The sequence below is a fragment of the Struthio camelus genome, chromosome 25 (genome assembly GCF_040807025.1).
Source record: "Struthio camelus isolate bStrCam1 chromosome 25, bStrCam1.hap1, whole genome shotgun sequence".
Taxonomy (NCBI): domain Eukaryota; kingdom Metazoa; phylum Chordata; class Aves; order Struthioniformes; family Struthionidae; genus Struthio; species Struthio camelus.
This window is the reverse complement of record NC_090966.1, coordinates 6,544,524-6,555,103: the sequence shown is the minus strand read 5'-3', so window position 1 is coordinate 6,555,103 and position 10,580 is coordinate 6,544,524. Positions and strand designations below refer to the sequence as shown.

At 62.1% G+C, this 10,580-nt stretch overlaps 1 protein-coding gene across 3 annotated transcripts in view; it reads right to left on the bottom strand.

The window, feature by feature from the left end:
* Nucleotides 1–6,143: 6,143 nt before the first annotated feature.
* CDK12 (cyclin dependent kinase 12) overlaps nt 6,144–10,580 on the bottom strand; it is a 30,345-nt gene continuing 25,908 nt past the window's right edge. Inside the window, exons 14-16 of one of the 3 annotated variants that reach the window (XR_011136287.1) lie at nt 9,129–9,831; nt 7,804–7,877; nt 6,144–7,344 (exon numbers count right to left, since the gene is read on the bottom strand). Coding sequence is in view for 2 of the 3 variants with exons in the window: in XM_009681083.2 (XP_009679378.2) it covers nt 9,146–9,831 (686 nt within the window). In the remaining variant the exon portion in view is untranslated. Of the gene's footprint in view, nt 9,832–10,580 lie in introns of all 3 variants that reach the window. The other 2 variants (XM_009681083.2, XM_009681084.2) reach the window with 2 other exon arrangements.

Here is a 10,580-nt window from a genome sequence, read left to right as displayed (position 1 = left end):
AGACATTAATAGCCTGATGAATATGCATGTGAATTTGTTAATTAAGTTAATTATTCTGCTGAAAATGCATTCGTCTTCCAAGGACATTTTCCCAATGATTTTTACATGCTTCAGTCATTAGTCATGCTATATTTTATCAGGGAAATGAGTTTGCTTAAGTTGTAAAAAAAAAAAAGAAAGAAAGAAAGAAAGAAAGGAAAAGGAAGATGTAAAAAAAAATAAATAAAGGGGCAAAGAAAGGGAAAAACAAAGCGAAGGAAAAGGGAGGAGCCGGCAGGGTTTCTCGAGAGGAGAAAAGTTTGGGGCAGTGGCGGCGGCGGCCGGCGCGGGGCTGCAGGTGGGTCCGGCGCGGCCCCGCACGGCCCGCATCCCCCGCGCCCCCCCCCAAGCTTTTCTGATGACAAACTTTTTTTTTTTCCAGTGCCAAATTTCCAACACATTAATTAATTGTTGTAGCCAATTAACTGTAGTTGTGCAAATGAGTTTAGCACTAATTACCATGCAGTGCCTGTAATCACATAAAAAACTTGCTGAGAGATGGAGGGAGAGCGGAGGGGAGGCGGGAGGCAGAGGAAGGGAGGAGGAGCGCGGGGACGGAGGAGAGGGCCCCGCTCCGAGGCCCGCGCGGCCGCGGCCGCGTCCCCGGGTGCTGCCGGCGCGCGAGGCCTCGGCTCCGCCGCCGCCGGCCTCAAGTCCTCGGCCCTCGGCGTGAAATGTCTCACGTCCCCTCGCGCCAGCGCCTTGGGCCAAAGGAGGGGACGCGTGGCACGGCCAGGGCGCGGGGGACCCGTCCCGGCGGCCACCCGCCTGCCCCCGGGTGCCTCGGCCGGGCAATCACATCCCGGGAAACCCTCGGGCCAGGCCGGTGCTGAGCCCCCGGTGCTGGGCTGGGGCCCCCTGCCCGGTGCACACTGGAGAGGGGAAACCGAGGCACGGGGCGCTGTCCCCCCTGCAGGCAGCCCGGGCTGGAAGCCGGCACTGGGAACGGCGGTGGTGGCTCGGCTGGCGCGCTGCCCGGCTGCCGGATTAGCCGTGCCATGGATACCGACTCCCCGGTGACGGCCCCGCGCTCCCCGGGCTGGTTTGGCAGCCCCCACGGTGTGGCACGGCGCAGCGTTGCATGGCACGGCATGGCATGGTGCGGCACGGCACGGCGTTGCATGGCAGAGCACGGCACGGCACAGCACTGCACGCCACCGTGATGCACTGCATGGCATGTTGTCACACAACACAGCATCGCACGGCGCGGCGTTGCATGGCACGGTGCTGCATGGGGCAGCGTTGCAGGGCGCAGTATTGCATGGCGCAGCACTGCACGGCACGACACTGCATGGGGTTGCACGGCACTGCGTTGCACAGCATTGCACAACGTTGCACGGCACGACACAGCATCGCACGGCGCAGCGCTGCATGGTGCGGTGTTGCATGGCACGGCATTGCACAGCGTGGCACAGTGTCGCATGGCACGGTGCAGCATTGCACAGTGCACCGTTGCGTAGTATGGTGTTGCACGGTACGGCACGGCATTGCGCAGTGCGGCGGAGCATGGCACAGCATTGCACAGCACTGCATGGCGCGGTGCAGCATTGTGCAGTACGGCGCAGCGTTGCGCAGCGCAGCGTGGCACGGCACAGCACGGCACAGCATCGCACGGCGTGCCGCGGCATTGTGCGGCATGCCGCAGCGTTGCACAGCGTCGCATGGTGTGGCCTGGCGTCGTGCAGCCCGCAGCAGGGCACGCCGTGGCGACCCGGCGCGCAGCACGGCCCCGCCGCGGGGCTGAGCCCCCTGCACCGGCTCCCGGCGCGGGGTCCTGCGCCCGGCTCCCTCCCCGCCTGGGAGGCAGAGAGTTAAAGCGGTGGGACAGGCGTGCTATAAATTTTGCATCAGAGTGCGGGGAGCGCAGGGCTGCGGGGGGAAGCTGGGCCGCAGCCAGTGGGCTGTCTCTAGGTAACAATAAACACTGCGAGCAAGGAGCAGCTGTTACACTTACTCTCTCTGCATCACAATGCTGAAATAACGCTAATAAACCCACACGCGCGCGCGCATCCGCACGGCCCGGGCCGGGGGGGCGCGCGGCGGCCGCCGGACAGCCGGGCCGGGCGCCGCAGAGCTCCTGGGCCCTTCCCGCCATCGCTCGACGTCCAGGCTGCCAAAATCCTCTTGGAGAGGCGGGAAAAAACCGAGCGCGGAGGCCGGGGCGGCGGGAAGAGGGGGCCAGGCGCCGGGCTCGAGGCACCGCCGCCCTTTCGCCTGCAGCCGCGAACGCGGGCGCGTGGGCCGGGATGCCCAGGGCCGCCGGGGGGCTGCCGGGGGGCTGCCGGGGGGCAGCGGCGGCCGGTCGGTCGCATTCCAGCGCAGGAGGCAGCTGCGTCACCGCCGCCCCAGCGGCACTAAATATTAATGCCTGCCCTACATTGTGCAGCCGGCACCTGGCGCGCGCTGGCCCCCCGGCGCCCCCCCGGCCGGGCAGCTGCCCCCCACTCCGGGGGGTCCCGTCCAGCTGCGCCGCCCCCGCGCCGGCCGCGGGAAAGCGCTGGCGGAGGAGCGCGGCGGGGCCGGGATGCGGGGCCGGGGGGTCCTGCGGAGCCCCCCGGCCGGGGCGGGAGGCGGCTCTCGGGCGGAGGGGCCGGCGGGGAGGCGGTGGCCCGGGAGCTGCCGGCCGCGCCCCGCCGCGGGCCCCGGGGCTGAGGACGCGCCGCTCAGCGCACGTGTGCCTGGCGCCGCCGCTGCCTCCTTGAGCGCCAGCCAAAAGTCCAGCGCCGAAAGTAGCCGGTGATTGATGGCAGCGCTTGCCTGGTAAGTGCACCCCGTGGTCCAATCCTCCTACCTTCCCCAATTCCTCCCCTGCCCCTCTTCAGAGATCGTGTTGTCTCATGCCGCTCCCAGCGGCGCCATTAATTAAAAATACATCCAATTAAATGGCAGGTGAAAACGTGCAATTGGAGGCCCTTCCCCCCGGCCGGGCGCAGCTGCGCCGGGGCCGTGCCAGGCGCCCGCGGCGGCACCCCGGGCCCGCGCCCCGGGCCCCGGTGCCCCCCGCTTCCCCGGCCCGCCGCCGTCACATCTGCTGCGCTCCCGGGGGGCCGGCGGCCCCGGCCCGCCGCCGGCTGGGCAGGACCGTGCGACGGCGGCGAGGTGACAGCTGGGACGTTGCAGGGGCCGAAGCCGCGGACGGGCTGAGCGCCGGCTTCGCCCGCCGCTCGCTGCTCGCTGCCCCGCGGACACGACGCATCCCCCGGGGACGGAGAGGGGCGCTGGGCACCCGGCCCCGCGGGGAGCAGCCGGTGCCGGGGCGCAGCCGGGGGCGCCCGGGCCGGCGCGTTGGGGCGGCTTTGCCGATCCCCATCCCGCGTCCAGGCCCCGGGGACGCCGCGCACGGCCGCCGCCGCCCACCCAGCCCCGCGCCTTCTTCCCCCCCCCATTCCTTGCATTTTTTTCCCCCAAAATGGCAGCAAGAAGGTGTGAACCGCTTTTGGAAGGAATCGCTTAAATTGCAAGAGAAACCTTTCATGCCGCCAGCCAGAGCATCTGGAAGGACAAATATAGCCGGGGAGACGGAGGGAGCGGGAGCAGCCGGGCTCGCAGCGTGGGCAGGCGGGAGGCGCTGCCTGGGCAGAGAGCGACACCTGGTGACCGGCGCACACGCGTGTGCGCGCCCACGCCCGCAGCGGCCGCGCGCCTGAGTGCGCACGTGCGCCCGCGCGCGTGCACGAGCGTGCGTGTGCCTGCGGGCGTGCACGCGTGCACCGCTGCCCCACGGCGCCGCCGCAGCCCCCGGCCCCCCCGCCCCGCGCAGACCCGAGCCGGGCGCACGGGAAGGCGGCAGCATCGGCCGCTTGGGCTGGTCGTCTTCCTCGTCCTCCTCCTCCTCCTCCCCCCGCGGGAACGCACCCCGTCGCCCGCTCCCTCGTTGCTCCCCGGCACGCGGCGTCGGGCACGAAGGCAACGGCGGCCACGTGCCCCTGGGAAACACGAAGGGTCGGAGCAGCGGCGGCTCCGTTTCCGGGGCCGGGCGGCAGCAGGGCCTGCAGCATCGGGCCCCCGGCGAAGCCCCCAGACGCCGGCCGAGGGCCGGGCAGAGCCGCCAGAGCCGCCCTCCATCCCCAGCCCCGGCACGTCCCGGGCTCAACTGCCGCCCCGCTCCCCGACCTGCCTGATTAATAACGTTGGCACAGGGGCTGCGGTGCTGCCGGGGCAGCAGGATGCAACTGCGTTTTACTGTCCCAGGTGAGCCGAGACCCTGGCCGGGGCTGGAGGCGTCGCGCGGGGCGCTTGAGAGCGGCCACGGAGCCGCGCGGCGAATCGCTCCTCCGAGCCCCCGCCAGCGGCTGGGAAAACCCCCGTGGACCTTCCCGCGGCGGCACCGCAGGCGGTCGGGTTCTGGCCCAAGGGCTTGGGAGAGGCCATTCCCGACGGCGAGCAAGCCCGCGGGGCGGGAAACTCTTTCAAAAAGCAGCGAAACAGGATGCACGCGCTCGGACAGCAACTTCGGGATAACTCAAGTGCCCGTGGGACTGACCGGGAGGGCTCGGGTCGACGCTTTCCGCGCCGCTGCAGCCCCCGGGGCAAACGCAGCTGCCTTCAGCACAAGCCACGGGGGCGATGGGACCTTCCCCGAGGCGCTGCCGGCGCGAAGCCGTGGCTGGGACGAGCGGGGGACCCGTCCGAGCGAGAGCGCAGGGGCCAGGGCCCTGCACGGCGGTTTCGCCGGGGCAGAGGGCAGCAGGGCGCGAGCGCAGCCGGAGGGCCGCCGCCGCCGCACCGCCCGGCACGTCTTTCCCCCGTTCAGGGCGTTTAGGAGCAGGGGAGCGGCGCCGGGTGCCGCCGGCGCGGGCTACGGGAGCAGGACGGGCCACGGACCGCGGGACCAGCGGGGCGGCAGCAGCCCCGAGGGACGCGGCTCCGCCGAGCGCGACCCAAGGCGGAAAGAGGCAGCGTGCAAGATTTACGGCGGCGGCCCCGCTCTGCGAGCGCCGCGCAGCCCCGAGCCATTTGGCACAGCAGCTGCTGCGAAGGAAGCGCAATGCAAAAATAAATTAAATAGACTAAAACGCCCTGGTCACCTTGGGACGGGGTCTAGCGGCCTGAGCCCGCTCTGCCAGGCGCGGTGCCCCAGCGAGGCCGCGGGAGAGGCGGCTCCCCGGGGGGGTACGGGTGGCGTTCGTTGTTTTTAAGCCGCCCGCTGGAAGCCCTCGCGTTTGCCGGGTTGCAACGCCGGCCCCCACGGCGGCTCGACGGCCCCGCGGGCTCCGCTGGACGGGCGCGGGCTTCGTCCGGGCGCCAGGGCGGCCGCCGAGCGGCCTCCCTCCGCGGGCTGCAGCGGCCGAGCGCGCGGCTCCCAGCTGCCCGGCTCGTAAATCAGGCGGAGGGTGGCCGGCTCCGGCCACGCGCGAGCTCGCTCCCGCTTTGGGAGGCGCAGCCGAGGCCGCCTCCGTCCCCCCGCCATCTGCACGCGGATGTATTTGAAGAGGCGGCAGCGGCGGGGATGCTACAGCAGCGAAAGGAAAGCCGGGAGCCGCCTCGGTCGCTGGAGACAGGAGCGTCTCGGGAGCCGCTGCGAGGGGGACGCACAGGCCCCTCCGCCACCGCCGCGTGCCCCTAGGCTAGAAGAAACCCTGGCCCTTGCTGAGGGGCCCGGGGGCTCCGGCGGGCCGAGCTGCTGCGCCTCCCCCGAGGCAGCCGGGCCGGGCTCGCTCCCCGATGGGACCCTGCTCCGCGAGCCGTCCCCGCTGCTCCCGCCTGGGGAAGCCGGCGGGGCCCCAGGCCCAAAGCTGCTCCTTTGCGGGGGGGGAAAGGAGCAAACCTGCCCCGCAGCGGGCACCGCCGGGCACCCCGCTTTCCCCTCGGGCTGCAAAAGGCAACGGCCGCCGCTCGGCCCCGGCACCGGCTGAGGCCCAGGGCTCGCCGAGCGGCGGCACCCTGCTCCCCGCCGGCGGGGGCTCGGCCGGGCGGCAGCAGCGCCGCACGCTGCCGGCGGCGAAGCCCGGTGGCCCGGCGCAGCCCGCGTTCGGGGACCGAGCTGCGGCACAGGGCCGCCGAAGGGGGGAAAATGGCTTTTAAAAGGAAAACGTAGTCACCGCACGGCATGCAAAGACTGCAGGAAGCAGCATGATAACTCAAGGCAACGGAGCAAAAGGCGATACAGTAACAGGAAATATTTAATTTTCCAATCTCCACTTTTCCATTTTTATAAACTGAAAAGAAAAAAATTTAATATATTACAAAATATCTGTACAGAGACAAAGGTACAACCAAAAAAAGGCGCGCTCAGTCTCAAACGAAACTCAGGAGAGGTACAGTAAGAGTCTGGTCGGACACTTCCCCGCGGGGTAACGGTGGCTGCAGCTTCTCAGCCATCGGCACTAAACCCAACCGTGAGCCGCGGCCAGGAAGAAAGGAGAGGCGAATTGCACCTACCGCTTTGTCTGTAACCTGCACCACGTTTCAAATCTTTTTAACGCATACGTTTCTCCCCCCCCCCCCGCCTCGACTAAATCCTTTTGTCTTCTTTGTACAGAGCCCCTTTAAAAAAAGAAAGGAAAAAGGAAAAAGACACTGCCGGGGAGAGGACGGGCGTGAGCAGGTCCCAGCCGTCCCCCCGCTCACGGTCAGGCGCCCGCGTCCAGCTGCTCCCCCTCCACCTGCGGCTCCCGCGCCGCCTCAGCTGGCGCCCAAGGAATTGAAAGCGTCTTGGTGGGACCACGTAAGGAGAGGCGGCGGCGGAGCGGCCGGTCCCTGCCATCTGCCACGCAGCCAGGGAGATGCCACCGAGCCTCCCCTTCGGCGCGGGGCAGAGGGGGAACCACCTTCGGCAGGAGCCCGCGGGTCCCCGCGCCACCCCGGCGGGACGGGCTGGAAAAAGCCCAAAACAAGAGACAGCAATCGGGGATTTCTGTTTGTTGTTTTGGGCTGGATGGAGGCGCAGAAGCTCCCCCCCCCCCCCAAAGTCACCGTCACCTTCGAGAGCCTCAGCAGGCGTTCAGGACCCGCTGCAAAGCCAGCGGGCGCCAGGGCAGGGGCGCCGCGCCGACGCGCTCAGCCAGCTCCCTCGCGCCGGAGGGGACGGGGCGCGGGCGCCTCTCCCCCGGCCTTTTCAAAGCGTTTGGGGGCCGGGCCGCAGCCCCCCAAACGCGCCCGAGGAGGTCAGCGCTGCTTTAAGGAGCGCTAGTTTCTCGTCAGACTTCTCTGTGGATTTGCCAGTTTGGAAAGGCAATAAATAGGCATCCGCTTCCTAAGAGGATTCAGCGCTGTAACACAATTTCTCCTTCCAAATTGGATGGGCTCAGGAAGAAAAGCCAGAATAACACCAACAAAAACTCCAACACATACCAGAGCTGGCAGCTGCATGTTGAAAAGAAAAAAAAAATTATATAAATTAAAAAACTCTGGAGAGGTGACTGGTTTATTTAGTGCACTCTGCATCTTACAGAACTTTCCTTTTTTTTTTTCCCCCCTCTCTCCTCCCTCCCCCTTTTTTTTTTTTTGCACATCAGGCAGGCATGACTGGCAATTAAAAAAAAAAAAAAACAAATTTACACTTGGAATTTCGCAAACTGTGTCACTTGTCTTTGCTGAATCAACAATATCAGACTTGCTTTTTTTTTTTTATTCACACAGGGGGCCTTGCACATTACAGGCAATATATATTCCTTCCCCTCCTTCCTCCCTTGGCAAAGCTACTCCTTATGCAGTCCCTCGTCCTTCCGTATAAGGCAGATTTTCCCCAGTTAGAGAAGCACCACCTACTCAGGTGCATTTTTTAAATTTGTATCTGTGTATAAAAAGAAATAAAATCAAAACCTGTTAGCAACCACAAGAAGGTCTCCTGGCCTCACGCAATCCAAGCCGTTTAACACTTCGTAACACTGTCAGCTCTAAAATTAAAAGGAACAACTGTATGTTTTCCATAGGAAAGTCCTACTCGGAAAAAAAGCTCATAAATATGTACCTTTGCTTTATTAATTTCTTTTGTTTAAGTCTTATTGAAATGGACAACATTGCAATGTTCTGCGGGAGGAGAAAATCCATTGTAAATACTTCCTGGACAACAACAAAAATATATATGCTTAAAGAAATGATACATTAACACCTGTTAATCCTCAAAGTACTGAGATGCTGCTTAGAGAGCCTGAGCAAAGCCTACACCAGGCGCAGCAGCATCAGCCCCAAAAGCACCGATGACACTTACAAAAGACACTCCCAGCTGGTGGAGTTTCCCCACCAGAAACATTTTTCTTTAATTCCTCAGACGTCGTGGCATTTACGAATTACAAAGAGAATACAGATTTTTTTAAAGTGAGGTGTTCTCTTCGGCTCTCGAGCATCTAGAAAAAGACCATTCCCACTGCAAACGTATGGCAGACGAGAGAGATAAAACCCAAAGAGACCCTTCACAAAAGCCAATTTACTAAGGCTACCATCAAAACATAAATGATCAGGAGTCTGGGAGCCATCAGAGCGGCATTCGCAGCCTCCCAGACAGCCAGCTCGAAGACTCGACATGGAATGGAAAAGAGGAAAGGGACGGGGCCCGGCGCTCTATGGAAAGACAGCGATGTTAAATAAACTCTGAGTAGGAGCCAGTGCCACATCCTGGGTCTCCAAATCCAGGACAACAGATCCAGGTACCCCTGCACCAACATTTTCCCATTTCTTTTTCTTTTCTTTTTTTTTTTTTTTAAAGGGGATTTGAAAAAAAAAAAATTGCTTTGGGAAACAGACTCTCCCTTAGCCCTACCTGAACGCTGCCCGGTGCTTCTCTTTCCGAGAAGCACTGGTGCCCAGCTTGTAAAACATTTTTATTTCCTTCTTCCAATGTGGTTGGTTTGTTTCATTCCTCCTATTTTCAAACAATTCCCCCACCATCTGCTGGCTCAGGGCAGAAAGCTCACCGCATTTTTTTTTTTTTTTCCACTAACCAAGCGCGAGAGGTTTGGCTAGCAAGACACCCAAGTTGGGACCCTACAGCATTTCACCAGGTGCCTGCCAGCGGCCTAGCGAGCAAGGAGTACAACAGAGAGCTTCGCAGCAGCCGAAATGCAGACGATACCTTGCTCTGGCAAAAAAAAAAAAAAAAAAAAAAATCATTTCACTAAAGGTTGAGAGGCAAGGGAGGGAAAGATCACCGTGAAACGCGAGTCTCTTAGTAAGGGACACCTCTCCCTCTTCCCCCTCTCGGAGGCACTCTGCCGGGCCCGCGATAGGCCTTCCCGTAAGAAGCAGCCTGGGTTGGGGCACCCCAGCTGGGACCTGTTCCTGCCCCGCTGGAACCAGCGGTCCCCGGTCCCAGCTCGCTGTAGTTTTGAATTTTGGCCTCTGGATGTACCAGTGCGTTGTTGCTCCCCTCGGCTTTCGTAAAGGATTGCCCGACAGCCGAGTGTATCGCTACAGGGACTCTTGCGAAGCGGAGGTCCTGGTCCCCTGGAAACTGGACAGATCCTGTGCCCTGGTAGTTGCTCGTCTCCCCAAGGTGGCTCACGGAGCCCAAAAAGGTCCTGCTTTTCCCCAGAGTCTGGGCAGAGGGTTCTAGTAGAGTTTGGCCAGAATTCAGCTCCTCGGCGCCAAATCCCCCCTCTGAGCCCTCAGCGCTGTAAGTCCTGGACGAGCGGGACCTGACGTAGTCCGCGGATCGCAGGGCCTGCTGCTCGTGCGTCACGTGGCTCAGCGACTCCGCCTCTTGCTGAGAAAAAAGCTGCAGCAGCGCAGCCGTCACGGCTGGGTTCAACTCCTGCGCTGCGCCGGAGAGGTCTCCTTCGGACAGAGGAGGTGGTGGCGGTCCGGGGGGCTCGGGGGGTCTCTTCTCTGGTGGGAGAATACGAGGAGGACATGCTGTGGAAGGGTTACTTCTTTTAAACACCATCTTAAAAATCACGCAAACAGATATAAATACATTTATACAAAAAAAAAAAAAAAAACCAAACAAACAGCCTACCGAGACAGTCTGCTCTCTAGGATGCACTGGAAAAGAGGCGGAGAATTTTAAAAGCTGGCATTCGTTGCAAGATCAACGCATGTGTTCATTAACGCTTTCCCTGTACTCGTACGCTCCCAACTAGTCAGCAACAGCTGTCCTAACACATGGGCATCCGGGGAGAGAATTCCTGCTCCCGGATCAGAGGCTAACGCAGAGAGGGAGACAGATGTGGAGCCACATGACAGAGCGCGTTCCTTGAAAGTGGTGCCTCCTGCCGCAGAGGGACACTGTGCCTTACTGCTCCATGAATACGCTTGCTGGCAGCCACGCGGCTAACTGTATACGCCGCTGTACTGGTGAAGTGTGGCCCGGATTTGTCTTGTTTATTTTTAAACAAATAACCCCCCCCCCCAACCCACAAACGCCAGCTCCTGACTGTACCCCAGATCAGGACTGAAGGGAAGGGGTATACCCTCTTGTGCCCTTCTTTGCTTCTCAGGGATCCAATTCTTACCAGAGGCTTCCTCGCCTTGCCTGCTTTATGACCTTTTTAAGACGGACATTTCTAGAGTACAGTCCAAAACAATCTAAACCCACAAATATTCGCATGCAATGTACAGATTGTCCTGAAGCATGTGAAAAATCAGTTCTCCCCCTCCATTCC